Genomic DNA, 23,970 nt, shown 5'->3' with positions numbered 1-23,970 from the left:
TTGTGACACAGACGGGTAAGAATAAAACAAATCATACCTATCAGATACTAATGTCTTTTTCTATAGAGGAGGCAGACTCTGTCAAGAAGCATTCCCTGCTTGTTGTAGAAACAGTATGCATGGTTGTATTAGTTCTAAACCAAGGCAGATTGTGTACAAGTAATAAACGACATGTCATTGGATAATAGAGCCTGTTGTTTATTTCCTTTTTTTTTTTTTTTTTTTTTTTTTTTTTATAATGGAACAAGAACTGATTGAACTCTTGTTGGCTTCTAAAAAGGCACTTCAAACAGGCCAATCGATATGTGCACAAGCAAATCATTGGTTACAGACATCAGAAAACCATGTGGAGACCATCACTAAAGTATATCCCAAGTTGGTCTTTGCTGATAACCATATTCTTGTCCAGTTGAGTACTTTGGATAAGGTCAAAGACTATTTAATGTCGAATGTAGATCATTGCAAGACTCGTATTAAAGTAAGAAGCATAGAGACCAGCAGGATGATAAACTCCATAGGAACGTGAATCTCATCTACAAGCACTGACGATGGAATTGACAACCATTTTCAACTTGTTGAAACAGTGCACCATTGATCCTGATATCCTCAGAGTCAATCAAGAGAGAGCCAAAGATCCACAGCAATACAGTTGTTTGTTTGATTATATTTCTGACCAAGAAATCATTGAACTGCAACAACAAGCCGATGATGAAATAGGCGACATGGAGGCAAGTAAAAGGTTTTCTTGACTCAAGAGTTAATGAAGAAATAGACAGCCAACAATGCATTACAAAACCAAGTGAAATGGTTGTCTGGTTTCATGTCAGACATCACCAAAGCGCGTACTAAATCACTAGTGATTCCATTAGATGAAGCCACAGCAGCTTATTCAAGTGAAAAGATCCAGATCCAAGAAGATGAGATCTCCAACATGGCAGATATCTTGACAAGCTTAACCAATCATTATGATCAATTAGGAGAAGCAACAAGGTGAGTAACGAAGGGTGGGGGGAGGGAGGAGGATGGAGACAAGATGTCCATAGCAAAAGAATAGACTGACAATGTAGAATGTACCAATCAGATCCAGAAGGAAGACATGCCTTGGATATCACTGTCTTACAAGAAGACCATGAACACATACCCACTATTTTGGAAGAACTCAAGCATAGTTTGGCTATTGTCGAATCCATCAGGTAAAAAATAAAGATCTTTTATGGTTGTACTTACCTTGTTCAAGTCAAGAAATACAGACACGAATGGAAGTCTATTTACAAGTCAAGACTGAATTACTCAAGATAACACATCAATTAGAGACATTCAGTACAGGTCAAGCAGATATTATTCTAGAGAAATTAGCAGATACAGACATGGAGATCAAAGAGCGAGAACTCAATCTGGACGAATTCTTTAAGCAGTTGTCTGCCTTGGCTGAATGGTATCAATGTTATGCCTCTTCTTATAATTATCTGTTGTTGGAGATAGAAAGAAGAAAAAAGGCTGAAGAAAGACAAGAAGCTCAAAGAAGAGAATTGACGAAAGCCTTTGAAGATGCTTATCATGGTAAGTCAAGGCAATCTCAATCTATCTGACTTGGTTGTTTTAGACGAATTACAAGAGAGAAGATCTTGGTCTGCTCAACATGGACAATACTTGCCAGAAGTGTTGTGTCCTTTTATCAATGTAAGTCTTTTTGTTATTCTCTTCATGGTTCTAAACAAAACTAGGATCCCCCTTCCATGCTGACCATCCAAGTCAATGAATCAAGCACTCATAGATTGCCTGAATTATTACCTGAAAATGTACAAAAGGCACTTTCTGAAATACATAATACACATTAAAATTTTTATTTATTTATTTATAAACAAATGTCTATCATGAAGAGTTAGTAAAAATACGAAGCCTTGAATTTTTAATCATCTTTCTATCAGATATTGATTGTTTCTAATCTGCAACAAAGGCTTGCGCCCCATTTAAGCGTGGTGGTGCATGATAATTTTGAAACCTTTTCTCTCATCATTGAAAGATTACACTAAAGTAACTTACCCTCTAAAGGACTTGCAAACACACTATGAATACAGTCAATAAACCTGAATAAACAAAATTACATAGAAAACTGTTTCCTATTCAGTAAACAAATATATAATGTTCTCTTTCATTCTGTATTTCAGAGAGATTCCCATTTTATACAATCATCTTGTATAGTAAACAGTTTTCATGTCTATATGTACTTACAGTTTAAAGGTAAAGAACAAGAAGAAAAGGATGATTTAAGGTGGGTCTTTATAGACACATTCAAAAAAAAAAAAAAAATTTTTTTAATCAGGGACTGGTATTATCAAGCCAATCAGAATAGCTAATCTAGACTGCTAAAATAAAGAGTGCTTTATTCAAATACAATCGTGTTACTTGCATTCTTCAGTACTTGCTTTATGCCACTCTTTTTATAGAATATAGTGAGAGAAGTAAGCTTAGAACGATCATGACAGCATGCAATGACTCTGTTTTCATCAGACGGAATAGCTATTGTCTCTTGATTTCGTTTGATGATTTCATAGTATACTTCACTTGTGTCCTCTATCAATTTGAGAAAGACATGATTGATGACTTTATAGACCAACAATCGAAAATCAACATGAATCTCCTGCACTGAAGTCAGGGGTCTCAAGTCCAGAATGTATTGATAATTATTGTTGTCTTGTTCAGCATCAAACAAGCCTCTGTCTCCGAATCGATAGTCCACTGTAGTGATATGAGGCAGATACGTGCTTATCTTATGAGCGAGTGCCTGAGTGATCCCAGACCCACCTTTTATCTTGATCCAGCGAATATCTTGTGTCTTGGGCTGGTCATGATATACAGAATGACATTCGATCTTACAGTCTGACCGCCAAAAATCAGCTTCATAATGATGCAGGTGAGGACACTGCTTCAGTGCATAATCCATCAAGGCCATAGGAACATCCTGCACTTTATGAGTAATACGCAACTTGAATTCATGGATAATCTCAAACCCAATGCCTGCAATGGCTCGATCTGGCCATTGGATCAAATGATAAGGTGGTACTTGTGGTTCTTCTTCCATGCCATCAAAGTCTTGTTGATCCAGTCCATAGTTCAAAGACAGATGGTAACCATGATAGACAGCAAGCGCAATTTCCTGAGCCGAACTCTCGCTGCAATTAAAAGTACAGTACAGGGTGCGATCCCCTTGAAGAGCATGCACAATCTGAAAAAACTGAGTGATTTTAGCGTGGCCTAGGATAGGTTGTTTCTGGACATCGTCACTGGGACAACTAAAGATACGTGCTGTCTTGGCATGACGCATGCGTCTGGCAAGTTGAAGAATGGCGTCCATGCCTTCGTTTTGGATCCAGTCGTAGAAATAATCATCCATGATCTTGAGTCGTATGGTGTTGAGTGTAAAGGGAGTATAATGTGTGATGTAGTCCATGTAAGGTCTGGTGAAGACAGGTACGGCAATTTCCAAGTAGGTGAGGTAACGATTGTGAGGTAAGGGCGAGGGTTGAGTGATCTTGTATTTCTGGAGCAGTGTCTCGAGTGCATTGGCTGCTGTGCCTGGCACAAGCGTATAGCTTGTAAAACTGAAATAGGTTAACTGAGGACACATCTCCAAGATGTCAAATAAGAGTAGATCAGGACTAAAATCATTACAGAAGGACAAGTGTGTCATGTGCTTGAATTCTGGTAATGCCAAATAGGAAGGTGTGTTATGAAACATATGATTATGGTAATTGTAAGTCAAAGAGACATCCTTCAACGAATCTCGGTAGGCATAACACAATGCAAAAAAGTCACCTTCATAGCTATCGTACGTGGATGCAGGATAGGCAAACTCTTCAATGAGTGGCTTTTGTTCCAACGTGTGGAAGATGTGAATGTAATGATTTTGAATAAACGATGAAGTAAAGTCGACCTTTTTTAGGTGAGGCGTGTACGCCAAAAAGTGTTCTAATTCGTCTACTTCCAGTGCTAATTCGGGAACCAATCGATCATCTATGCCTGGCTCTGAATCGAATTCTGCCACGATCGTGAACGACTTGACATGCGATCCGTAAGGTAAACAAAAACTGCCATCAGCCAACTTTTGTTTCAAAGCGCGAATGTTTTCAATCGAGAGGCGGATCTCTTCATAAAACATTTGTGCCGCTAACCCATGCCATGCTTTGCAGACAAACATGCACTGGTAGAGTTGCCATCGAGGGACCCCACGAAAGATGTGCTGGTAGATTTCAGTAGGAAGATGTTGCTTCATGCCGTGTTTTTATAAAGAAAGAAGTTTCGTTTTCGGCTTAAAGCGGACTCTAAACAAGCGACACTCCATGACAGCATGTATCTTATTTTTACAGGATTGGATAAAGTGACGATGTGTCTGTGCGTTGAAAAAGATCACCACAAGGACATGCTGTTCACAGATCTAATTATGACAAACCATCCATGGCAATTGATGATAAAACAAACTGTGTCTATGATTTATTTGGGATATACTGGTATGAACGCGGTTCAAGTCAAGCTTATTTGATTCTACAACAAGAAAAGCATTGCCTGGTTGATAGAGACAAGCCTATACCAACATACAAAGATCTGCTTGAAGATCCATTGATGGATATAAAGGCCAATCACTGGCCATCTTGTGTTGCACAACGCATGGGCAGTTCCTACAAAATGGATTCAAGAACAAATGTATATTCCCCCCCTCCCTCCCTAAACGAATGGTATTTGGAGAATGCAATTAATTATGTATTATAAAGACCTTTTTTTTTCCTAAAGGAAGCTAAATAATGAATACGGTTCACCTACACAAATTCAAAAAAAGGAGGAAAATAAAAGGGAGAAAATAATTAAACTTGGTTTTTTTTATTTCTGTCTGAATGAATACATACAGTCAAGATAGTTTTGCTTTAAGATTCTACTAAGCCATGCTGTAACAAGAATCATGGCCTGATTGAAGAAAAAAAAAAGCCCCTTATCAAGATAATGCAGAAAAAAAAAGCTGGCATTCAATTCTCACTTTAGATGCCGCCATTTTTATTTTTTCTTTTTCTTTTCTACATTGTTCTTTCTCTTTTTTCTTTGTCTTTTCTATTATGCATAGCCATGAACCCGACAAACAACAAAGACAAGGTCATATTCTAACATCCTGGAAGAGTGTAGACTCGTCACTAAACCAGCCAGCCAAAAAACGGTCTTTTCGTAGACTATCATTTTTTAAACCCAATAGTCATAGAGAATCGACCAATATGGTTTCGCCTGTCTTGACAACCCATAAAATCAATAAAGAATATGATCCAGAAACAGGCAATAAAATCATTAATAACTTTATGATCATCAAAGAAATTGGCCGAGGCGTACATGGAAAAGTCAAATTAGCAGAAGACCTTGATACAGGAGAACTTGTTGTAAGTGAATCTCCTTATGTATCTTTCTCTCTCTCTTTCTCTTTCTCTCTCCTTTTTTAACATGATAGTTTTTAGGCTATTAAAATAGTAGATAAACAATCACGACGAAGACAACTGGGATACAGTATCTTAAGGGCCAAAAATTATCACCGTCAACAATACCATGAAGCTTTAGACGAATACAATGAAAGTGAACAAAAGATCAGACGAGAGATTGCTATATTAAAAAAATGTATACATCCACATGTTGTTCGGTTACGTGAAGTCATAGACGATCCGGCCAGTCGAAAGATTTATTTAGGTAAGCTGCATGGCGAGTGATGGTTGTATTAAGCCACACGATTAGCATTAGAATACATGGAAGGCGGTGAAATTCTCTGGAGAGATGAGCAAAACCATAGACCTGTGCTATCAATGGACCAAGCGCGCAGTATATTTCGAGATGTAGTGAGTGGATTAGACTATCGTAAGCCTGTCTTTTTCTATAGGGTGGAATAACATGTAACTCTATCTAGTGCATTATCAAGGCATCATTCATCGTGATATCAAACCTGCCAACTTGTTACTTACACACGACCATATTGTTAAGATATCTGATTTTGGTGTGTCTTATTTCAATCAACATTTAGCTGGCATTCATTCACAGTATGATGATGAAATTGATCGAGAATTAGCAGAAACAGCAGGTACGCCTGCATTCTTTGCTCCTGAACTCTGTAGTTCAGTCGAGAATTATACCACGCAGGATAATCGACACATCACAAAGGCGATTGACGTCTGGGCACTCGGTGTCACCTTGTACTGTCTAGTGTATGGTCGGTGTCCATTTACGGCTGCTACAGAATTCGAATTGTTTGATATTATACCAACAGCACCTCTTGTATTCCCTACACCTGAAGAGATTGGATTCCAAACACCAGAGACGCTCAAGGACTTATTTGAAAGGTTATTAGCTAAACAACCTGAGAATCGAATCACACTTGAACAAATCAAACATCATCCATGGGTTGTTGAGGACTTACAGGACCCCACGGTTTGGTGGAAAGAAGCAGATCCTACGCTTTACAAAGCCGTTGAAGTCACGGATGAAGAAGTATCTCAGGCCGTGACGATCATGGACCGTTTACGAAAAAGCATCAGGCGTATTTCTTCCTCTCTGATTAGCCTAACTCATCATTTTTCACGTCATCATTCAAAACCCGTGGTTTCAGTTTCTACATCATTGCATCCTTTAGATGAAGAACAAGAGAAACCTACTTGGCCTTTTCAAATGGATCGAAATGACTCTTCGACGTCTTCTTTATCTGGCCTTGTTGTTAATTTCAGTCGTTCAAATAATAATAAATAGGTTTATACAGCTACTGTTGGGATATTCATATGCCCTTGTAGGATCATGAATGACGAGACTTTTTGTTCAACTCATGGCCTACGTAAAGAGGGTAGTAAGTGCGAACAAAAACGAGTTTTGTTGTTTATCACTATCTCAGTATGCCGCACTCAACATCCGTACTTCCAAAGAATCATTACTTTTGATGCAGAAAACTAGAAACTCATGAAAGACATTGAAGGAAAGAGCTAGGTAGTTTACATTCTATCCCAACATCCTTCGGTACGTTTATACTGAGTGAAGTATATCTACATGAATATTATAGAATGTGGATTAGGTAGGTTTTCTTTGCAACATTTTTGCAAAGAAATCAACGAAAAAAAGTTGGATTATTTGACACCATTGTTTGAGCATGATGCAATATTTGTTGACAAAGCAGTTTTAAAAAAATCCTTTAGTTTAGTGTAGCATTTGCTCTGCTGCTTTATTGTTTAGGTAACGATTATCGTTATTTATTCTACTAACAGGCAAAGTTTGCTTCATTTCTGTGGATGTTTGGGAGACTTGAAAATGCCACAGAGGTCGACTGACGGCAGATACAGTGATGTTACAGCCGGTAACTTGAAGTGTGCAAAAAAAAAAAAAAAAAAAAAGGCCAATCATTTGTATGGTAAAACGATGCTGGTCTTTTGCGAATCAAGTAGTGATGCTACCGAACAACGCAGTATTGTCTTTTTTTTTATCTTCACGAACCTTCTGGATCCTCATGGGTCAAAAAGTGAATCTCACTTAGCAGCCAAACCAATGGTACCATTCGGTTCCTAGACTCAAAGAAACATGTTCTAAATGAGAAAACAGGCTGTTTTGATAATGTGGTTGTCGAGTAATGGTCCATCAAAAAACGGTGCATTTTTTAGCATTTTTGCTTAGAACAACTTACAGAACCTGGCAGTTATGGGCACACAAATAGTACTGTAGGTTGTTTAGAGTCTCAAGAAACATAAAAACATAAAAAAAAAAAAAGATAGTCAAGTTATAATGCAGTTGTTGAGTAAATGATAAAAAGTCAGCCGTGTTTGGCTGTGTTACATGCGATTGTCCAGCCTCTGCCTACAGATTCGATACCATGTATATCATTCTTTTGACATGTAAGAGTAGCTGTGTGCTCTCGCTACATCTTTTGCTAATGCACTTGTCTGCTATCTCTTTGCTTTTGTGCATGTTGCGGACATCCAAGTATATCACGCACGCATTTGAGCATGTCACTGGAGATCAAGAGTAAAAAAAAATTCATCTTGGCCATTTTCAGAAAAAAATGTTGAGGGAGGGGAGTATTAAGGTCATCTTGTTCAGAATTACAAAGCTGTCGTTTGTCAGAGATACATGAGGCTTTTACTGTGATAGTCAATAGCAAAAGATGTCTATATAATGTAACAAAATACGCTCCAAGCGTTGGTTTTGCAAAACACATACAAAAAGTGTATGTTATCACCATAAAACAAGAAACACGTTTTCTGCGTTTTTCTCTGTATTTTGGCAGGAGTCATCAAGTGTTCTTTGTGTCATTCGATAGCCCATATAAACGTCTATAACTTTGCTTAAGGCGTCTTGTGGACTTTTGTAGTAGATCTAGGCTCCTTTCATCACATCCATAGTTTTTTCTTCTTTTTTTTTTGCACTTTACACGACAAAACGATGAGCATTGCACAGAATTCTGACCTGCCGCGCTAGACTTCCAACTCGCTTTCTAAGATAAACATATATATATATAAAGACAATACTGCGTTGTTCGGTAGCATCACTACTTGATTCGCAAAAGACCAGCATCGTTTTACCATACAAATGATTGGCCTTTTTTTTTTTTTTTTTTTTTTGCACACTTCAAGTTACCGGCTGTAACATCACTGTATCTGCCGTCAGTCGACCTCTGTGGCATTTTCAAGTCTCTTTAGCGTACAAAGAACTCATCGAGTCTTGCTTACTAGCATAAAGTGTCTATAAAAGCCAATTAGTTTTTTTCTTTGCTGCGACAAAATGGAAATAGCGCTCATTTTTGAATAATGTTGTCGAAAAACTAGCACTTGGAGCTCATCGAATAGTGCTCCTGTGGCTATAAATTATGAAGTATTCATAGTCAGATACATTTTTACTATTTGTCTATGGAATATGCATTTAAGCATTAAAGCCCATAACACACTCCAATTGACCTATACAAACTCCTTTCATCTTCAATACATGTAGCCTACGCAGACTATGTATAGATAATAATTTTAAACAGTTTTTGTCTTTACTGAAAATCGTAGTAATTAATGGAGTCGTAGTTGATTTAAGCTCTAAGACTGTTAAAAGTTTTTTTTTTTCTGTCAAATTTTCCCCTTCTTTATCTTTTTTTTCGACACCATGCCTAAACTCACTGCCAAAGCCGCTAGAAAGACGACCTCAGTTCAAGAAGATATGAGAGCCTTTGGCCCCATTTTCAACAAGGATCTTGGTCAACACATTCTTAAGAATCCTCTTGTAGCTCAAGGTATTGTGGACAAGGTAAGATCGATCGAGCATTCAGATCGGTTATTGATCTCCATAAGTAGGCCAATCTTGTTGGATCAGACACAGTTCTCGAAATCGGTCCCGGTACTGGTAACTTGACAGTCCGTATTCTTCAGGCTTGTAAGAAAGTGTATGCTGTTGAAATGGATCCTCGTCTTGCTGCTGAATTACAGAAGCGTGTGCATGGAACGTAAGTAGATATAGATCGTATTTATGGATAACTTATGAAAAGTATAGACCAGATCAAAAGAAGCTTCATATCTTGTTGGGTGATTTCATGAAGACTGAACTTCCTTATTTCGATGTCTGTATCAGTAATACCCCCTATCAAATTTCCTCCGTCTTGGTGTTTAAGCTATTAGAGCATCGTCCCATGTTTCGTTGTGCCATTCTGATGTTTCAGCGTGAATTTGCCTTGCGTCTTGTCGCCAAGCCAGGAGATGAACTCTACTGTCGTCTCTCTGTGAATGTTCAATTATTAGCTAAAGTAGATCATGTCATGAAGGTTGGTAAGAACAACTTTAGACCTCCACCTAAAGTAGAATCCTCTGTGGTTCGATTGGAACCCAAGAACCCTCCTCCTCCTGTGGATTTCAAGGAATTTGATGGTTTATTGCGTATTTTATTCACTAGAAAACACAAGACCTTTTCTGCTAACTTTAAACAAACAACTGTGTTGAACATGCTTGAACAAAATTACAAGACATATTGTGCTGCACATGAAATGGTAATATATCATTGCTTTATAGTGTGATTCATTGTTTGTTGCTAGATGGTTGAATCTGATTTTGATATTAAATCCAAAGTGGTGGGTGTCCTTGAAGGCGTTGGCATGTCTGAAATGCGTGCTGCTCGATGTGATTTGGATGATTTCCTCAAGTAAGTGGCTCATTATATCGTACTTTGACTGATAAACCTAGGCTTCTGCTTGCATTCAATACTGCCAATATTCACTTTTCTTAATCATTTATTATTATAATAGCATTATTTCATTTCATACTCGAAATTTGTTTTTTCTTGTTCTTTCTCTCTTGTTTCTCATAGTAGCGTCTCTTGACCATCACTCCTTCAATTAGGGCTGTCATGAACCTTTCTTCGTCTATCAGTTTAAGCGTCTTTCTGACTTCTTTTTTGTTGATAGTGGCTACAAATAATTGCAAAGAAGCAGCAGACACAATGAACAACTTTTTCGTGTTCAATTGGTTTTGCCGAAGTTGAGTAAATACAGAATCCTTGACTTCATATACAAGTTCACCCACAGCTGTAGCCCATTGATATTCATCATCGTCTTCGTGCCTTCTTATTTTACTGTCAATTGCCTATTCTCATATCAGTGTCTATATCATACATGGCTTGTCTTACTTGATCTGCTTTGCTTCGAACAAATAAAACAGGTATTCTTTGATCTTTTGCTTTAAATGCAATGTCTATATCATCTTGCATTAACCTGAACTATACATTAATACAAACACCCTTGTCCTTATACACTTGCCTGTTTCCCAAGACAATCACCAACAAATCAAAAGCACATAAAAAGTTATCTTCGAAATACGTTTCTCTTGGATGACGTTTCGTGCCTACACCAGGCATATCCCAAATAATCATGGATGTCAAATCAGGATGTTGAAAAGCCACTGGTTTGTGTGTCGTCTCTACTTCGCCTACTCTGGACGCTTTGGGATGTGTATCTTTATATCCTCGAATAGCATTGACAACCGAGCTCTATACACCCACACAAAATGTGTTACTAACATGTATCATTAATATAGAGCTGATATCACATAGTTAGTTTACCTTGCCTGTACCTGAAGCACCCACCACAGCTACATTGTAAAACAAAGTTGTGTTTAAATTGATTTCTTCCTCAGCGCGTTGGAGTAGATCGGTTGGCACAGGCAACGGTAATTGAGGCTTGTCTTTAAAATTGATCCGAATCGCGCCCCAAATGGCCATAAATGGAGCCAATGGCCCTATACAAACATGAATAAACAATCAACAATCATTTTACATACACCCAATCACACCCAATAAGCCACCAATGGCGCCATCAAGGATACGAAATCCAGTAATATCCGAATCATGAAATGTGTACGCATTTAATACAGGATAAGCAACAATAATGACAGGCACAGCTAGAGTAGACACAGTTGCTTTTGTGAATTTGTTTGAAATATCTTCATATTCATTTGTGACTAGATTCTTTCGAAAGAAGGACAATGCATGAGGAGAAGAAGTTGCTTGTCCCATACTGATTAAAGAAGAAGAAAAAAAAAAGAGAGAAGGGGATTTTTATTGTTATTATATACACATGATTTTATCTATTTTTGGATGCTTGTTTTCTTTTCAAATTCTTTCAGTTGTACAGCAGAGTCTTCTGTCTTTGGCATAATGATGGCAATGAACCCAATATCCATATGATCTCTCATTAAAGATTGGGGATCTTCTGTGTTGTAGCGTTGATTCAATTCGAGTAATTTGCCTTCCATTTCAGCCCTCACTTGGCCAACGATTTGTCCTTCTTTACTGAGTTCACACAAGACTGTATCTGTCTTTACTTTCTCACCAATCAATTCAACGCGTAAATGAATACTATCAAAGGCAGGAGGTTGAGTTATGCCGAGAACACAGATCTTGTTGGGTGACTGACGAACATAAACACTGGTGGCTAAGGTGTCGTTAGACTGTTTATAGTAAAGATCATAGTAACGATTAAGATAGGCTGTAGAGTCCTGTTGCCATGATGCTATTATGGCTTCGTACTGCTTTGAGTCATAGTCAGCAGGTTGTTCTTCTGTCATAGTCAATGAAAAGGATAAAAAAAAAAAAGCTTTTTTCACTTTACACTCGTCACAAATGAATCTCAGCAATTGAACACAAGTATGAAATCATGGAATTACAATGGTAAACGAAAATCATCATGACGTACAAATCATAAAATTACATCATGATTGACTTTACAGAAAAAAAAGTATATATAATAAGGTACGCAAGTACCTTCTTTTTTTCTTCATTATTATTATTCAAATATAAACATGTCTTCTCCCTCAAGAACTGATGCTAAAAAGGACCAATTCGTTGGTGATGTCAAGGAAAATGTTGGTGGCGCCGTAGGTAACAAGTCCCTCGAATCCAAGGGTCAAGCTCAAAATGCTGCTGGTCATGGTCAAGAAACTGCTGCTACTGTGAGCGACTATGTCACTGGTGCTGTGAACCAAGTTACTGGTGCTGTTAAGGGCGCTGTTAATTCTCTTACTGGTAACACTTCTGGTGAAGCCTCTGCTAAGGTCGAAGAAAAGAAGGGTGAAGCTCAAAAGAACCTTTCTTAAATTGATGTAAATATAATAAAGTGATTGATTGTATATACACAATTCAAGGAGATCATAAAGGGGAGCTTTGTTGTATTTAAGGAGTCTGTTTATAGTCTCCTTTTTTAAAAGTATATTTCCCAAAAGGACAAGAGAGAAAGAGAGATTTCTATTATTAATATTACGTAAAGAAATGATATATGTACAAAAAAAATGATTACAAAAGAATTCTAAGCATAGCCAGACTCTAAAAGAAGCGGTGTGATTTCAGTCGTTAAATTGCAAGTAATATCTCGTTTACAGATAGGACACTATTTATCATGAGTTTGTTATAAATTTGTAAAATAAATCTTACCAGTTTTTTCTGAGTGGTTAGCCATGCATCCACACAAAGCGTGTGAAATTGGTGATGACAAGGTAAAAGTCTTAATTCATCACCCACACCATATTCTTCTAGACAAATAGCACAACTTTCACCTTCTTCTTCTTCTCCCTGCTCTACTTTTTCATCGCTTATTTTCTTTTCTTCTTCACTAAACACTTTGACAGCTAATTTCGACACTACAGAAACAGGCGCTAATTCTCTTTTTCGCATGATCTTTTGTCTTATTTTCCAGAATATGAACACAAAGAACACCATGACTGCAGGTACCAAAAACAAAATCATCACAATATCCACCCATGGCCTATAGAGAAGAAGGTCAGCATCCATCGTGATCATCTTTCTCACACTCCTTACCAAGGTATTGATGTGTCTTGTCGTTGGAGAACAGACATCATAGGTGTGCCTAACAGTTTCGACATTTGCAATAGTTTTGTATATTCGTCTTTGGCTACAAACACACTTGGAATAGAGACATCAGACGTATCACCTAGTACTGTGTTAATTGAATATATTATCCATGCATTCATTTACCAGGAGAATACATCGTGATCCATCCAGGGTTCTCAGCATCACCCACAATGACTGCAACTGCTCCACTTTTTTGCATGTACCTCACTTTGGTGATAAATGAACAACCACCACGTTTCACAAGTGCGATCCAGTCTGAACAAGGTGGTTGAACAATCCCACAGCCTGTGGGGTCATCTGAGGGTTCAACGACGTACCCCATTTTCCCATTGGACGATATCCGAGGTCCAAATACTGCTGGTCTGTCTTCAAATGTTTCGTTTGTAATCTATAAGAATGGTTTGAATGGCATTGACTTTAGTATCATTATCTTACTGTGACATAAACTGAAGCATTGACAAGAGAAATGAAAAAAAGAAAAATGAATTTGATCATGTCTATTACAGGAAAAAAAAAGAAGAGAGAAAGAGAAGAAAGAAAAAGGAGAAAATCGACATTTGTGTTGGTTAAAAGGCACTTTTATATTTTTCTACATAAAAAGAAAACAAACAGACCATTTTTAGTTTAAGGTTTAAGGTGGTACGACAGTAAAAAGGATTTCCGTACAATGAGATGTGTTCTGCTGTACCACTATGCTTAAAAAAGAAAACTCAGTTGATGTTTAGGCTTATTCAATCAATGTGTTAGGGATAAGCCAATGTAAAGCCATGAACTGCAATCATTCGTTTCATCCAGGTACCAATGTATCCTCCTTTTATGCAAAAGTACATGTTGTTGCCTACATCTAGCACTCTGCATTATTGACTGTCTATAACATTGGATGTAAGCCAACTTCTGCATGTATTGGCATGTAGGCTTAGCCCTATTCAGCAAATAACCAAAATTGGGTTTATTGTCTTCTTATAAAAAAAATGGAGCAGTTAACACTTTTAAGATAACATCGCTGTAGAACTTTAAATTTAATAGACTTTACAGCTAGGATCGATCTCACGCATCGTTTGAATGTTCTGTTTTTTAAAAAGTGGCTTGGGAGGCACAGATGGTTAAATTAAAAATAAAGTGCTTCATGTTTGTTTACGTACAACACGTCTCAACTTAACTTGTCAATAAATGTTGGTGTAAAAAATTTGAATACCAAAGTAAAGACATGAAGGATAAAATAGAAATGATTGGAAATGAGTTGAGTAAAAAAAAAAAAAAAGCAGCCTGTTTCATTTAAGGGTAATTGTTTGGCTTTGACAATGTATTAAAATAGACTGATTTATTTTTTGTTTAGATAGTGTCGATTGATAGCTGCATACACGCTGCAGTAGCGAGCTAAAGGTTGTTGTGGCTCTGTTTTGCTTTGGTTCCTTGACAACTATTTGACAAGTTGATCAAGTATTCATAGGATAAAAACTCTATTATATTTGCTTAAAAAGAAAGTTCGGCCTATTGATCAGGGTACTCTGGGCTTTTGATGCATAGCTGGACAAAATTGTTCCTCAGCATTTGCTATAGCATAATTCACGTCTTTAGAACAACATCAACAAGAGGGACAAATGTAGTAGGAGGACAGTCCAAAGTGACTATTAGAAAAAGGGATATGGAGTAAGATATAGTGGCCAACCATTTTGGTTAAACCTAACCGAGTCATCTTGAGAAAAAATCAAGTCAGATGTAGCTATCTAAACAAATTTGATCAAATTAAGCCCATTTATAGCTAAAAGCATCTATGTCTTGTTTTGTTTGACTCACAAAAATGATAGAAAAGAAAGGACGTATAAGCAGCAATACTTTCAGATTATATCTATTTCCTAAATGTAAGATCACCGCAGACTTGCTTTTTCTCAAATTTTGTCTGGCCGAGGAAAGAAAGAGCATAGCTATGCATCAAGTCATATAAAGAAGTGAAGGTATAAGGAAACATAATAATTTTAATCCTATATAACCTATTAAAGCAGAAATCACAATTCTGGCTCTGCCTTCAAAAATAGTGCTCGTGTTTTTAAAGCAAAAAGGTCAAGTAAGAACCGAGAAAAAAGCAGAAGAACAATGAAGCTAACAAATTATAAGGCACGAGTATAGTTCTTCCAGAAATTGTTGTCGCGCCAAGATGTCGAATTTTGTATATTTTGCACTATAATTTTTCAACGTTTGCGACATTATTTCTTGGAAACACTGTAAAGCAATCACTGTTTTGTTGTTGCGTATTCCTTGACAAAAATAGTAAGAATTCCTGCCAAATGTACGACAAACTGCTCTGCTTATGAAAATCACACGTTTGTTATACACAATTTTAAGGTAAAGCTAAATCTGTTAAAGAATAAGAAAAACAATTAATAATGTCGCAGACGTTAATCATTTCCTTTTACAAGGGTACACTCATGTGGCTAATTTTAACAATCTTTAATAACGCATGTACTGCTAAGCGATATGAAATATAAAAGGACAAAAATATATATTTGGATGAAAGGAGTCCAGATCTACTACAAAAGTCCACAAGACGCCTTAAGCAAAGTTATAGACGTTTATATGGGCTATCGAATGACACAAAGAACACTTGATGACTCCTGCCAAAATACAGAGAAAAACGCAGAAAACGTGTTTCTTGTTTTATGGTGATAACATACACTTTTTGTATGTGTTTTGCAAAACCAACGCTTGGAGCGTATTTTGTTACATTATATAGACATCTTTTGCTATTGACTATCACAGTAAAAGCCTCATGTATCTCTGACAAACGACAGCTTTGTAATTCTGAACAAGATGACCTTAATACTCCCCTCCCTCAACATTTTTTTCTGAAAATGGCCAAGATGAATTTTTTTTTACTCTTGATCTCCAGTGACATGCTCAAATGCGTGCGTGATATACTTGGATGTCCGCAACATGCACAAAAGCAAAGAGATAGCAGACAAGTGCATTAGCAAAAGATGTAGCGAGAGCACACAGCTACTCTTACATGTCAAAAGAATGATATACATGGTATCGAATCTGTAGGCAGAGGCTGGACAATCGCATGTAACACAGCCAAACACGGCTGACTTTTTATCATTTGCTCAACAACTGCATTATAACTTGACTATCTTTTATGTTTCTTGAGACTCTAAACAACCTACAGTACTATTTGTGTACCCATAACTGCCAGGAAGAACGCTTGTCGCAACACCTCAGAGTACCTGTCTGTATCTGCCTTCAAACCATTTTTTGGCACTTTCCAAGTTTCTTTAATATACAAAAAGCTCAAGAAATACTGTTTGCTAAGAAATAGTGGTTATGACTGATATAATTCCTGTTTTGCCGATTGATACAAAGTAAATTCAATGGTATACTTATGTTTTACACAGATTAACCACAGTTAATTACGTTCTTATTATGGCCAAATGACGTTCTTGTCATTCTGAATAAAAAGATATTAGTCTGTAACTATGATTTTTACTGAAAATGAGCAGTGTGGGAGGCTCACTTTTGTCCAGCTTGCCAGGCAATACGTTAAAAGCTGTATTGAATTATTGCTTGAGTAAATATGAACAAAAGAACGTTTAAGTTAATGCTATTGTATAAAACAGAATACCAACTTAGCTATAAATCGCATTGTATTTGACCATATAAGGAATTTGAAGTGTGGACAATGGTATCTTTTAAACAATTCGAAAAGATATATGTATTTTCTCCATCATTCTATACATCTTCTGAAGGGAAACCCTGAAAATGTATAAAAAGAAGAATAATACCTATTCTATACGATTGTCTACAAGTAGAAAGAGTGAGTTTGATATAATGTAATATCGTTCTCCTACTTTCTGCTTTAACAATGGGCTAAATAAAAAGAAGTGATTTGTTGTTTCAATATTTCATAATTCAATATGTTTATATGCGTTTTAGTAGGTAAACACTTTCTTTTTTAATACTAATACTAATAATAATAATACACATGTATATGGCTAAAAGGGAAGGGGGTATATTTACAAGAAATTATGGGGAATAAGGTGGTGGTGGTTGCTGCACCGAGCTTTCTTTTTATCAATCAAGAGTTGTCTCTGTAGTTGATATTGAAGTTGTTGTTGTTGCATACTAGGTGTATGATTATGATTATACGGATTTGGCATGGAAGGAGAAAGCGATGCGATAGGTGCTTCTGTTGTCATAAAATGAGATTCATAGTCTGGATGAAGCATGTTGGTCACCGCATTATTGGGATGTGAATGCAATGTCGTTGTGGAAGAAGCGCGTGTATGTGCAATACGAGTAGCATTGGACGAAGACGAATTGGATCTGCTGGGCTGGTCTCCGCCAGATTCGAATTTTTTCTCGGCCAATTTTTTTTCTTTTTGCAGTCTTCTTCTTCGTCCAAACATATAGACAGCAAACATGACGCCAAAGAACAACAATATCCCAATGACAGTGACGACAATATGAATGGTATTGAACACAATATGACTTGAGCCATTACTGCTTGGACTTGCTTGACAAGTGCTTTGACTGCAGATGCCATGAAGACACTGGTTATCAGACTCACATACAGAGCCTTGTTGTAGCTTCTTGACACAGACATTAGCTCGATCGCAATAGAGATCAGCATCGCAATTACTAAAGTAAGCATCATAATCTCGAGATGGCCAGTTGATGATAGTCTCACTTGCGTTGGTTGCTAAGTGAGAAGCGTCTTTTAAATAAGGCAAAGGTGCTGGCGTACATGTCTGACCAATCTGTACTGCTGTTCCTTGATATTCAGGTAAAGACATGGCATTCTTTAATATCCACCTGGATAAAAAAAGAAAAAGAAAAGTCGGAGTTTGTTAATTAAATTGAAATGGATGACAAGCTTACTTTGTACTATTTGTTTTTTGTGTGCACTTGACAAAATTACTCGAGACTTCACATATTTCATCACTATTTGTACACGGAAATTTGCATTCAATCACTACTTGATTTGCTTTGGCGATAAAGATAGACACAAGAAGAGAAAAAACAAGTAGTAAATAATTCATTATTCCTTCATTGGCAAAAAGAGTAAAAAAAGAAAAAGAAAGAAAGAGAAAATAATAATAATAATAAATTATACGCTAAAATAAGAGAGTAGAAACTTGGGAAACCGAGGAAAACCAACTGTACTACCTTGGACCAAATTTTTCTTGCTCTCTTTGGAGCTTTTCAATATGAATATTCTGCAGGTTTATTTAAACAAACATGCATGGTGAGCTATTATGGTAATAATGTCAACATATATCTGTATACATACATTCATGTACCTTTGACTTGTGTATCTAATTGTCCTTCCCTGCATCTTTTTAGTCAATTAGACCCATTGTTACTAAACCAACATAATGTTGATATCATTATTTCACGCATGGCTATAGATTTATGTAAACTCCCGGGTCAAGTCAAGAGAATTGTGTAACACTATCCCTGGCAAAAGTTTAATTATATCTTGGCCAATCATTTATTATTCTTTTCTTCTTTCAAAATGAACATGAACACCATAACGCGGTTTAGTGGTAAGCACAACCTTAGTATCAATCACACTCTTGTCTTTTAGTCTACAAGTAAACTGGTTCATGGTACAAGCAATCACTGTACGCAACTCAAGGGTAGCCAGGTTTTTACCAATACAGGCATGTTGGCCCATAGTGAACGATAAATCAGGGAAATTATATTGTGTCTCAGGCGTAATGGTTGTAGCATGACTGGCATGACCAGACGAAAGATTATCAAACACATGATCCCCTTGACCTTCTTGCAAATCTTCAGGACGTAACCAACGCTTAGGATCATATGTCTCGGGTTTAGGAAACACAGCAGGGTTCATTTGAATACCACGAACATTACACCAGATTTCTGAACCTGCAGGCACAACTACATCTTCCACCATGGTATCTTTGTTGACATGCACGGGAATAAATACAACAGCAGGATATTTACGCAAAGTTTCACGATAAACAGCAGTGACCAGTGGCATACGTGCCAGTTTGTCAGCAGTAATTTGTTCAGGAGCAATAGGAGGAGGACCTAAGACTTGACGTACTTGAGCAAACAGTTCATCTTGCAATGAAGGGTTACGAGCCAATTCAGCAAACGTGAAAGCCAATGTATGTGCTGTGGTATCATAACCTGCGAACGTCAAGGAAAGGAGATCATTCACTAGATTTTCATTGTCTTTATCGTATTGTTCACTGGCAAAAGCACAGGCAGCCACAGATAGATAAGATCGTTGCTTTTCAGGTACGTTTTGATGATCGTATTGTTTTTTCATAGCCAAGTAGTCTTGAAGTGATAAGGCCAATGCATCATGGATAAAAGCCTTGAGTCTATCTCGAGAAGGTTTGAATTCTCTTTGTGCCCAGTTTGTCTTGTTGATGCCAAAGGGAAGCCATGCTTCCAGTGATTGAAATCCTAATCCAAGTTGCTCATGTTCATGCTAAACTATGTAAGTGGTCAAGCCATGAAATATGTCTTACCTTGAGATTTTCTCTTCCATTGACGATCGTATAATCCAAATCATCACGACCATAAAGATAAAAGTTAATGACATCCATGGTGAGATCCATAAAGACGCTATCGAGTTCAATTGTAGTTCCTTGTTGAGCATGTTGATCAAACACATCCAGCAGTGTCAATGTACGACTGGCCACATAAGGCATTAACTTAGGCACTAATTGTTTGGGTTGAAAAGATGGTAACAAGACATGACGACGCCAGCGCCATTCCTACATTAGATCAGACAACGACACAGCAAAAAACCTTTTTTTTTTTTTTTTTTTTTTTTTTTTACTTACCTCGCCAATCACATTATTCAAACTAGGACCACCAAAGACCAAATTCTGAATCAACCGAATTAAATTACCTCGTTGAACGTTGGGTACACCACCTTCTTTACTTTTGCTCCTCGCTTGTCCATCAATCAAGACGTTTCTAACACCTTGAAGTGTATTGACAATCACCAAGGGTTTACCGAGGATAGACCAGCATACGGAAATAGGCGACAAGGCAGGATCTTGACCTACTCGGATCAAAAACTCGGACAGATAGTCTTTTTGATCTGAATTTTGAGGTGGGGGAACAATACCCAAGTATTTGATGAGGAGGCTACTGGTTGGAGCTAAGGGTGCTGAAGCAAGAGGAGATTGGTATCTTCTTCTACAATAGACAATGGCATATACTACAATCGAGATGACTAGAACAATATAAATCATGATGGGCTCTAAAGAGAAAAAAGAAAGTGTGCGATTCTTTCTTTTATAGCATGTATGAATCTGAGTGTTTTACTGCCATGATGCATCTCCAATGTTCAGGGCAAACCTTATTGTATTCACGGTTTGAGCCAATGAAAATCGACGAATCTGTAAAGTGTGCCTTAAACACAATGAATTTTATCTCAGGGAGACGGAACTTGATTTTTTTAAGACACAAGTGCTACTATTTTTTTAACAAGCTTACAGAAATCTGATTTTCTAACGTTTAGAGTGGACACAAGCATCATAAAAATAGAAAAAAAAAAAGGTGCATCATTGTCAATACGATGTCACAAAAAAAAAACGGAATGTTTGCAATGTTGAAAAATGGTCCATCAAGATAAACTATAATTCGCTTTCATTCCAATACTTTTTCTTTCTCTTTTCTATCCAATGCATTTATTGTTTCTCACTGTAGCTTTGTTTGGCATTACAGTCATTGCTGTGCCAAAGATAGAGCCCAATGATCAAATGCTGAGCATTGCTTCCGCTGCAATAATGCCACATAACTTGTTACAACGGGGTTCTGTCATCGACACTCATCAAGAACAAACCTTGATTAAGCCACCTATGCTCTTTCTTGTTTCTAATGAAGAAGAATCGGATGAAGAACCAGATAAAGAACCAGATAAAGAAGACCATAATGACAGCGATAAAGAATCAGATAAAGAAGAACACCACAAGAATGACAGTGAAGATGAGAAAGAAGACAAAGACAATGATGATAAAAAAGAAGACAAAAAGAAATACAGAAATGATGAAGGCCCTACCAATATTGAAACTAATTTTAATATTATGATGCCTGCTGAAAATACAAACGCAGATGATACGAAACAAAACAATGGTACCTTGTTTGATTCTTCAAAATTTGTCAAATTACCCAATGGTAACTGGGCTCCTTCATGCAAACATGTACCTAGAGGTAGTTGCTGCTTCTATTGACTATTACATTAACATGATAATAGGTGTCTATTGTCTTAAACCGGACGGAGAAGACAAAGTAAAGATATTTTTTTTTGTTTTTATACTCACTCTTTCTAAATAGGCAATTGTTGAATGTTTAGGTGAAAATATTGGATATCAGTTTTCTTGTGCTGATGGTATGAAGTGTTACAGTGCAGGTCCTTTAGATGTAGATTGCATAAAAGCATAACAAGAATTTATTACAGATGAGGATATAAAGAGAATGCTAAAAAATAAAAAATAAAAGAGAAACATAAAATGCCCAAGTTTTCCTTCAAGATAAAATGGCGTAAATATATATACATATATGCATGAGTGTATGTCTAGACTATGTACAAAAAAAAAGGTAATTTAAATCATAAGACCTTGATTTGCTGCCCATAAAGCAGCCATATTATTCAAAAATTTGGCCAGGTCATCAGGAATGTCACAAACAAGAATATTCTGTAGGATGTCCTTCTTTTTCTGAGCCCATAAACACTCATATTCATCTTGATCGATATCAATCAAAGGATCATAGTGTTCCAGCGTAAAGCGTTCATATAACAATGTCAATTCAGGTGAGATAGCATGCTCATATTCTTCAGTCAAAGGTTTGAATGTCACTGCTACTTGAGGAGCAAAAGGAAACAGGCCAAACAGAGCAACATGGGGCTGAACAGGTGTCGCTTGTTTCAGGCAAGTGGAGAGAAACAGTGTTTGACACCAAAGAGGCAATTTACCTCGAATAACCAAGTCGTGTGCATTGCCATAAGGATTTGTGTAGCGAGCACCAAATGTGTAACTGTAAGGAACAAACATGTCATAGCAAGAACTTGTGAGACTGTTCATCATATGAAAAGCATTGTCAAATTGAAATGTATCAATCGGCGCTTCTATGAAAATAATTAATTTTATCGACCACACAATTTACGATGATTTCTTACCTGTTGAATCATTGAATTGATAAAGTGTGTCTTCAATCGCAGACAATGTGGGGGAAGATTGAGGTTTGCTAGACTGCCATTTCTGGTGTACAAAGATCCCTTTAGATAATCGCATTAAAGAGACTTGACTCCAATCACTATCTCTGCAATGAAGCATACGCATCAACAAATGTTCTGATCGAAAGCGGCGATAAGCCAATGGATCTGCATCTCTGTCACTGCCAGCCGTATTCAACGTACAAAATGAACTAGCACGCATGGTATGGGCCATTGAGTTGGCATACAATGGATCACTTTGTCGTGCTTTTTGAAGAAAAAATGTCTCGGGTGATCCATAATTCGTTTTTGAAGAATTGAACATTTGTTGTCGCATTTGATTCACAACGAATTGCCAGTTATCTGCACTTTTAGCATATTTTGCTATAGGTGCATCAAGTGCATCAAGTGCAACAAAGAAATCATCAAAGTCTGCATGGGAGGATGGTTTTGGCTCAAAATCATTTAATTTGATCTGTTCTGGTGAAGCATAAGGGTTGTCAAAGAATAAGGTAGCCATGTTGAATAATAAATATAGAAAGAAGGATAGAATGTTGGATGACAAATACAGTCTCCTATTTATAATAATAATAAAAAATTTCTGAGTCATACGGGTCTAGCACTCGACTATAAAATTGAAACTAAATTCGGCAACCAACGCGTAATACAGTCACTTTTATGCTAATCCTTTTCATTGCCTTACTGCGGAATTGTATTTATAAGCATGCTTTTATTGGCAATTCTATCTTATTGGCTAGAGAGTAATATGCCTTCTTGTATGAAAACGTGAAAGCAAATCGGAAAAGCCGCCGAAAACGATGATTGGTGGGGAATAATGGAGATATCAATTAGCGGAGGGGGGGCAGATCCTATTGTGTTACCTGAGTTCCTCGTATCCTTTTCCGAACGGATTAGGTTTGACTCAATTGTTTCATTCGCACAAGCCTCATCCCATAAACAAACAAAATTCATGTGTAAGGAAACGATGGAGGCTGTGTTTAGTCATTGTCATTACTGTTAAAAATATGCATAGTCAATTTATAGTGCTCAAAAAGCGGTATAACTGTTTTTCCTACATAATAAAGGATTCCTGTATATCAAATTATCATGAGTACAGCATAGCCCATATTTGTTATAGTAATGCCCGGCTGATAAGGCTCACATAATGATAACCAGTCTTCATGTATCATTGGATTAACATGGATATTGAAAAGAAATGACTAGTCTGGTCTTTTTAGGTCATGAATTATATCACAATCAGCCAGCACAGGCGGACATAGCAACAAAATCACTCGGGTGATGTTGAATCCAAAAAACCACCTTCAACTCTATACAGCTAGTTTAGATGGCACTATTAAATTATGGGATTACAATGATAAACA

The 23,970-nt window shown here is 37.0% G+C and overlaps 12 protein-coding genes across 12 annotated transcripts; 5 read left to right on the top strand and 7 right to left on the bottom strand.

Annotated features, from left to right (window-relative positions):
- Nucleotides 1-239: 239 nt before the first annotated feature.
- B0P05DRAFT_551892 (autophagy-related protein 17) lies at nucleotides 240-1,866 on the top strand. Its single transcript, XM_051579415.1, has 7 exons — nucleotides 240-478; nucleotides 519-728; nucleotides 773-990; nucleotides 1,068-1,193; nucleotides 1,238-1,560; nucleotides 1,604-1,680; nucleotides 1,725-1,866. Exons 1-7 carry the CDS (start codon nucleotides 443-445, stop codon nucleotides 1,836-1,838), a joined length of 1,104 nt encoding a protein of 367 aa, XP_051432423.1. The 5' UTR covers nucleotides 240-442; the 3' UTR covers nucleotides 1,839-1,866.
- A 460-nt stretch (nucleotides 1,867-2,326) lies between these two features.
- On the bottom strand, nucleotides 2,327-4,722 carry B0P05DRAFT_551887 (uncharacterized protein). Its single transcript, XM_051579414.1, has one exon. The coding sequence runs from the start codon at nucleotides 4,271-4,273 to the stop codon at nucleotides 2,384-2,386; it is 1,890 nt and encodes a 629-aa protein (XP_051432422.1). The 5' UTR covers nucleotides 4,274-4,722; the 3' UTR covers nucleotides 2,327-2,383.
- A 617-nt stretch (nucleotides 4,723-5,339) lies between these two features.
- Nucleotides 5,340-6,765, top strand: B0P05DRAFT_580650 (kinase-like domain-containing protein; the record flags this gene model as incomplete). The annotated part of the gene is made up of 4 exons (XM_051582035.1): nucleotides 5,340-5,417; nucleotides 5,493-5,718; nucleotides 5,764-5,883; nucleotides 5,933-6,765. The coding sequence occupies 4 exons, from the start codon at nucleotides 5,340-5,342 to the stop codon at nucleotides 6,763-6,765; spliced, it is 1,257 nt and encodes a 418-aa protein (XP_051432421.1).
- A 2,356-nt stretch (nucleotides 6,766-9,121) lies between these two features.
- B0P05DRAFT_551879 (dimethyladenosine transferase) lies at nucleotides 9,122-10,271 on the top strand. Its single transcript, XM_051579413.1, has 5 exons — nucleotides 9,122-9,285; nucleotides 9,333-9,481; nucleotides 9,529-10,018; nucleotides 10,064-10,170; nucleotides 10,212-10,271. The coding sequence occupies exons 1-5, from the start codon at nucleotides 9,145-9,147 to the stop codon at nucleotides 10,252-10,254; spliced, it is 930 nt and encodes a 309-aa protein (XP_051432420.1). The 5' UTR covers nucleotides 9,122-9,144; the 3' UTR covers nucleotides 10,255-10,271.
- Nucleotides 10,272-11,566, bottom strand: B0P05DRAFT_551876 (interferon-inducible GTPase-domain-containing protein). The gene is made up of 5 exons (XM_051579412.1): nucleotides 11,304-11,566; nucleotides 11,086-11,261; nucleotides 10,784-11,013; nucleotides 10,654-10,738; nucleotides 10,272-10,610 (listed from the first exon to the last, which is right to left on the bottom strand). The coding sequence occupies exons 1-5, from the start codon at nucleotides 11,536-11,538 to the stop codon at nucleotides 10,281-10,283; spliced, it is 1,056 nt and encodes a 351-aa protein (XP_051432419.1). The 5' UTR covers nucleotides 11,539-11,566; the 3' UTR covers nucleotides 10,272-10,280.
- On the bottom strand, nucleotides 11,562-12,172 carry B0P05DRAFT_551874 (uncharacterized protein). The gene has a single exon (XM_051579411.1). The coding sequence runs from the start codon at nucleotides 12,087-12,089 to the stop codon at nucleotides 11,610-11,612; it is 480 nt and encodes a 159-aa protein (XP_051432418.1). The 5' UTR covers nucleotides 12,090-12,172; the 3' UTR covers nucleotides 11,562-11,609.
- Nucleotides 12,173-12,190: 18 nt separating this feature from the next.
- Nucleotides 12,191-12,668, top strand: B0P05DRAFT_551873 (uncharacterized protein). The gene has a single exon (XM_051579410.1). The coding sequence runs from the start codon at nucleotides 12,324-12,326 to the stop codon at nucleotides 12,615-12,617; it is 294 nt and encodes a 97-aa protein (XP_051432417.1). The 5' UTR covers nucleotides 12,191-12,323; the 3' UTR covers nucleotides 12,618-12,668.
- A 9-nt stretch (nucleotides 12,669-12,677) lies between these two features.
- B0P05DRAFT_551872 (uncharacterized protein) lies at nucleotides 12,678-13,910 on the bottom strand. Its single transcript, XM_051579409.1, has 5 exons — nucleotides 13,825-13,910; nucleotides 13,513-13,777; nucleotides 13,336-13,468; nucleotides 12,952-13,282; nucleotides 12,678-12,907 (listed from the first exon to the last, which is right to left on the bottom strand). The coding sequence occupies exons 1-5, from the start codon at nucleotides 13,882-13,884 to the stop codon at nucleotides 12,827-12,829; spliced, it is 870 nt and encodes a 289-aa protein (XP_051432416.1). The 5' UTR covers nucleotides 13,885-13,910; the 3' UTR covers nucleotides 12,678-12,826.
- Nucleotides 13,911-17,279: 3,369 nt separating this feature from the next.
- Nucleotides 17,280-18,492, bottom strand: B0P05DRAFT_495393 (uncharacterized protein). The gene is made up of 2 exons (XM_051575375.1): nucleotides 18,262-18,492; nucleotides 17,280-18,195 (listed from the first exon to the last, which is right to left on the bottom strand). Exons 1-2 carry the CDS (start codon nucleotides 18,420-18,422, stop codon nucleotides 17,397-17,399), a joined length of 960 nt encoding a protein of 319 aa, XP_051432415.1. The 5' UTR covers nucleotides 18,423-18,492; the 3' UTR covers nucleotides 17,280-17,396.
- A 385-nt stretch (nucleotides 18,493-18,877) lies between these two features.
- B0P05DRAFT_475184 (cytochrome P450) lies at nucleotides 18,878-20,624 on the bottom strand (the record flags this gene model as incomplete). Its single annotated transcript, XM_051574823.1, has 3 exons — nucleotides 18,878-19,837; nucleotides 19,890-20,138; nucleotides 20,208-20,624. 3 exons carry the CDS (start codon nucleotides 20,622-20,624, stop codon nucleotides 18,878-18,880), a joined length of 1,626 nt encoding a protein of 541 aa, XP_051432414.1.
- Nucleotides 20,625-20,975: 351 nt separating this feature from the next.
- Nucleotides 20,976-21,885, top strand: B0P05DRAFT_551857 (uncharacterized protein). The gene is made up of 3 exons (XM_051579408.1): nucleotides 20,976-21,585; nucleotides 21,629-21,663; nucleotides 21,709-21,885. The coding sequence occupies exons 1-3, from the start codon at nucleotides 21,057-21,059 to the stop codon at nucleotides 21,814-21,816; spliced, it is 672 nt and encodes a 223-aa protein (XP_051432413.1). The 5' UTR covers nucleotides 20,976-21,056; the 3' UTR covers nucleotides 21,817-21,885.
- B0P05DRAFT_551854 (uncharacterized protein) lies at nucleotides 21,886-23,199 on the bottom strand (the record flags this gene model as incomplete). The annotated part of the gene is made up of 2 exons (XM_051579407.1): nucleotides 21,886-22,501; nucleotides 22,553-23,199. Coding segments are annotated over 2 exons (1,171 nt in total), but the record flags the coding sequence as incomplete, so codon positions are not given.
- Between the last annotated feature and the right edge of the window lie 771 nt (nucleotides 23,200-23,970).

The sequence above is a fragment of the Gilbertella persicaria genome (genome assembly GCF_025201335.1).
Source record: "Gilbertella persicaria strain CBS 190.32 chromosome Unknown B0P05scaffold_35, whole genome shotgun sequence".
Lineage (NCBI taxonomy): Eukaryota > Fungi > Mucoromycota > Mucoromycetes > Mucorales > Choanephoraceae > Gilbertella > Gilbertella persicaria.
This window is presented reverse-complemented; position numbering and strand designations above follow the sequence as displayed.

Bases quoted from the DNA above. Each gene is read 5' to 3' on its own strand.
- B0P05DRAFT_551892 (XM_051579415.1), top strand. From the start codon at position 443: ATGTCGAATGTAGATCATTGCAAGACTCGTATTAAA. The intron at 479-518 runs GTAAGAAGCATA...TAAACTCCATAG, and splicing joins ATTGCAAGACTCGTATTAAA to GAACGTGAATCTCATCTACA. The intron at 729-772 runs GCAAGTAAAAGG...ATGAAGAAATAG, and splicing joins ATGAAATAGGCGACATGGAG to ACAGCCAACAATGCATTACA.
- B0P05DRAFT_551887 (XM_051579414.1), bottom strand. From the start codon at position 4,273: ATGAAGCAACATCTTCCTACTGAAATCTACCAGCACATCTTTCGTGGG.
- B0P05DRAFT_551879 (XM_051579413.1), top strand. From the start codon at position 9,145: ATGCCTAAACTCACTGCCAAAGCCGCTAGAAAGACGACCTCAGTTCAA. The intron at 9,482-9,528 runs GTAAGTAGATAT...TGAAAAGTATAG, and splicing joins CAGAAGCGTGTGCATGGAAC to ACCAGATCAAAAGAAGCTTC. The intron at 10,019-10,063 runs GTAATATATCAT...GTTTGTTGCTAG, and splicing joins ATTGTGCTGCACATGAAATG to ATGGTTGAATCTGATTTTGA.
- B0P05DRAFT_551876 (XM_051579412.1), bottom strand. From the start codon at position 11,538: ATGGGACAAGCAACTTCTTCTCCTCATGCATTGTCCTTCTTTCGAAAG. The intron at 10,739-10,783 runs GCAAGTGTATAA...TGTATAGTTCAG, and splicing joins GTGATTGTCTTGGGAAACAG to GTTAATGCAAGATGATATAG. The intron at 10,611-10,653 runs GTAAGACAAGCC...ATATGAGAATAG, and splicing joins TTCGAAGCAAAGCAGATCAA to GCAATTGACAGTAAAATAAG.
- B0P05DRAFT_551874 (XM_051579411.1), bottom strand. From the start codon at position 12,089: ATGACAGAAGAACAACCTGCTGACTATGACTCAAAGCAGTACGAAGCC.
- B0P05DRAFT_551873 (XM_051579410.1), top strand. From the start codon at position 12,324: ATGTCTTCTCCCTCAAGAACTGATGCTAAAAAGGACCAATTCGTTGGT.
- B0P05DRAFT_551872 (XM_051579409.1), bottom strand. From the start codon at position 13,884: ATGATCAAATTCATTTTTCTTTTTTTCATTTCTCTTGTCAATGCTTCA. The intron at 13,778-13,824 runs GTAAGATAATGA...CCATTCTTATAG, and splicing joins ATGCTTCAGTTTATGTCACA to ATTACAAACGAAACATTTGA. The intron at 13,469-13,512 runs GTAAATGAATGC...ACACAGTACTAG, and splicing joins GATCACGATGTATTCTCCTG to GTGATACGTCTGATGTCTCT.
- B0P05DRAFT_495393 (XM_051575375.1), bottom strand. From the start codon at position 18,422: ATGAATTATTTACTACTTGTTTTTTCTCTTCTTGTGTCTATCTTTATC. The intron at 18,196-18,261 runs GTAAGCTTGTCA...TTTTTTATCCAG, and splicing joins CAAAAAACAAATAGTACAAA to GTGGATATTAAAGAATGCCA.
- B0P05DRAFT_551857 (XM_051579408.1), top strand. From the start codon at position 21,057: ATGCATTTATTGTTTCTCACTGTAGCTTTGTTTGGCATTACAGTCATT. The intron at 21,586-21,628 runs GTAGTTGCTGCT...ACATGATAATAG, and splicing joins ATGCAAACATGTACCTAGAG to GTGTCTATTGTCTTAAACCG. The intron at 21,664-21,708 runs GTAAAGATATTT...CTTTCTAAATAG, and splicing joins AACCGGACGGAGAAGACAAA to GCAATTGTTGAATGTTTAGG.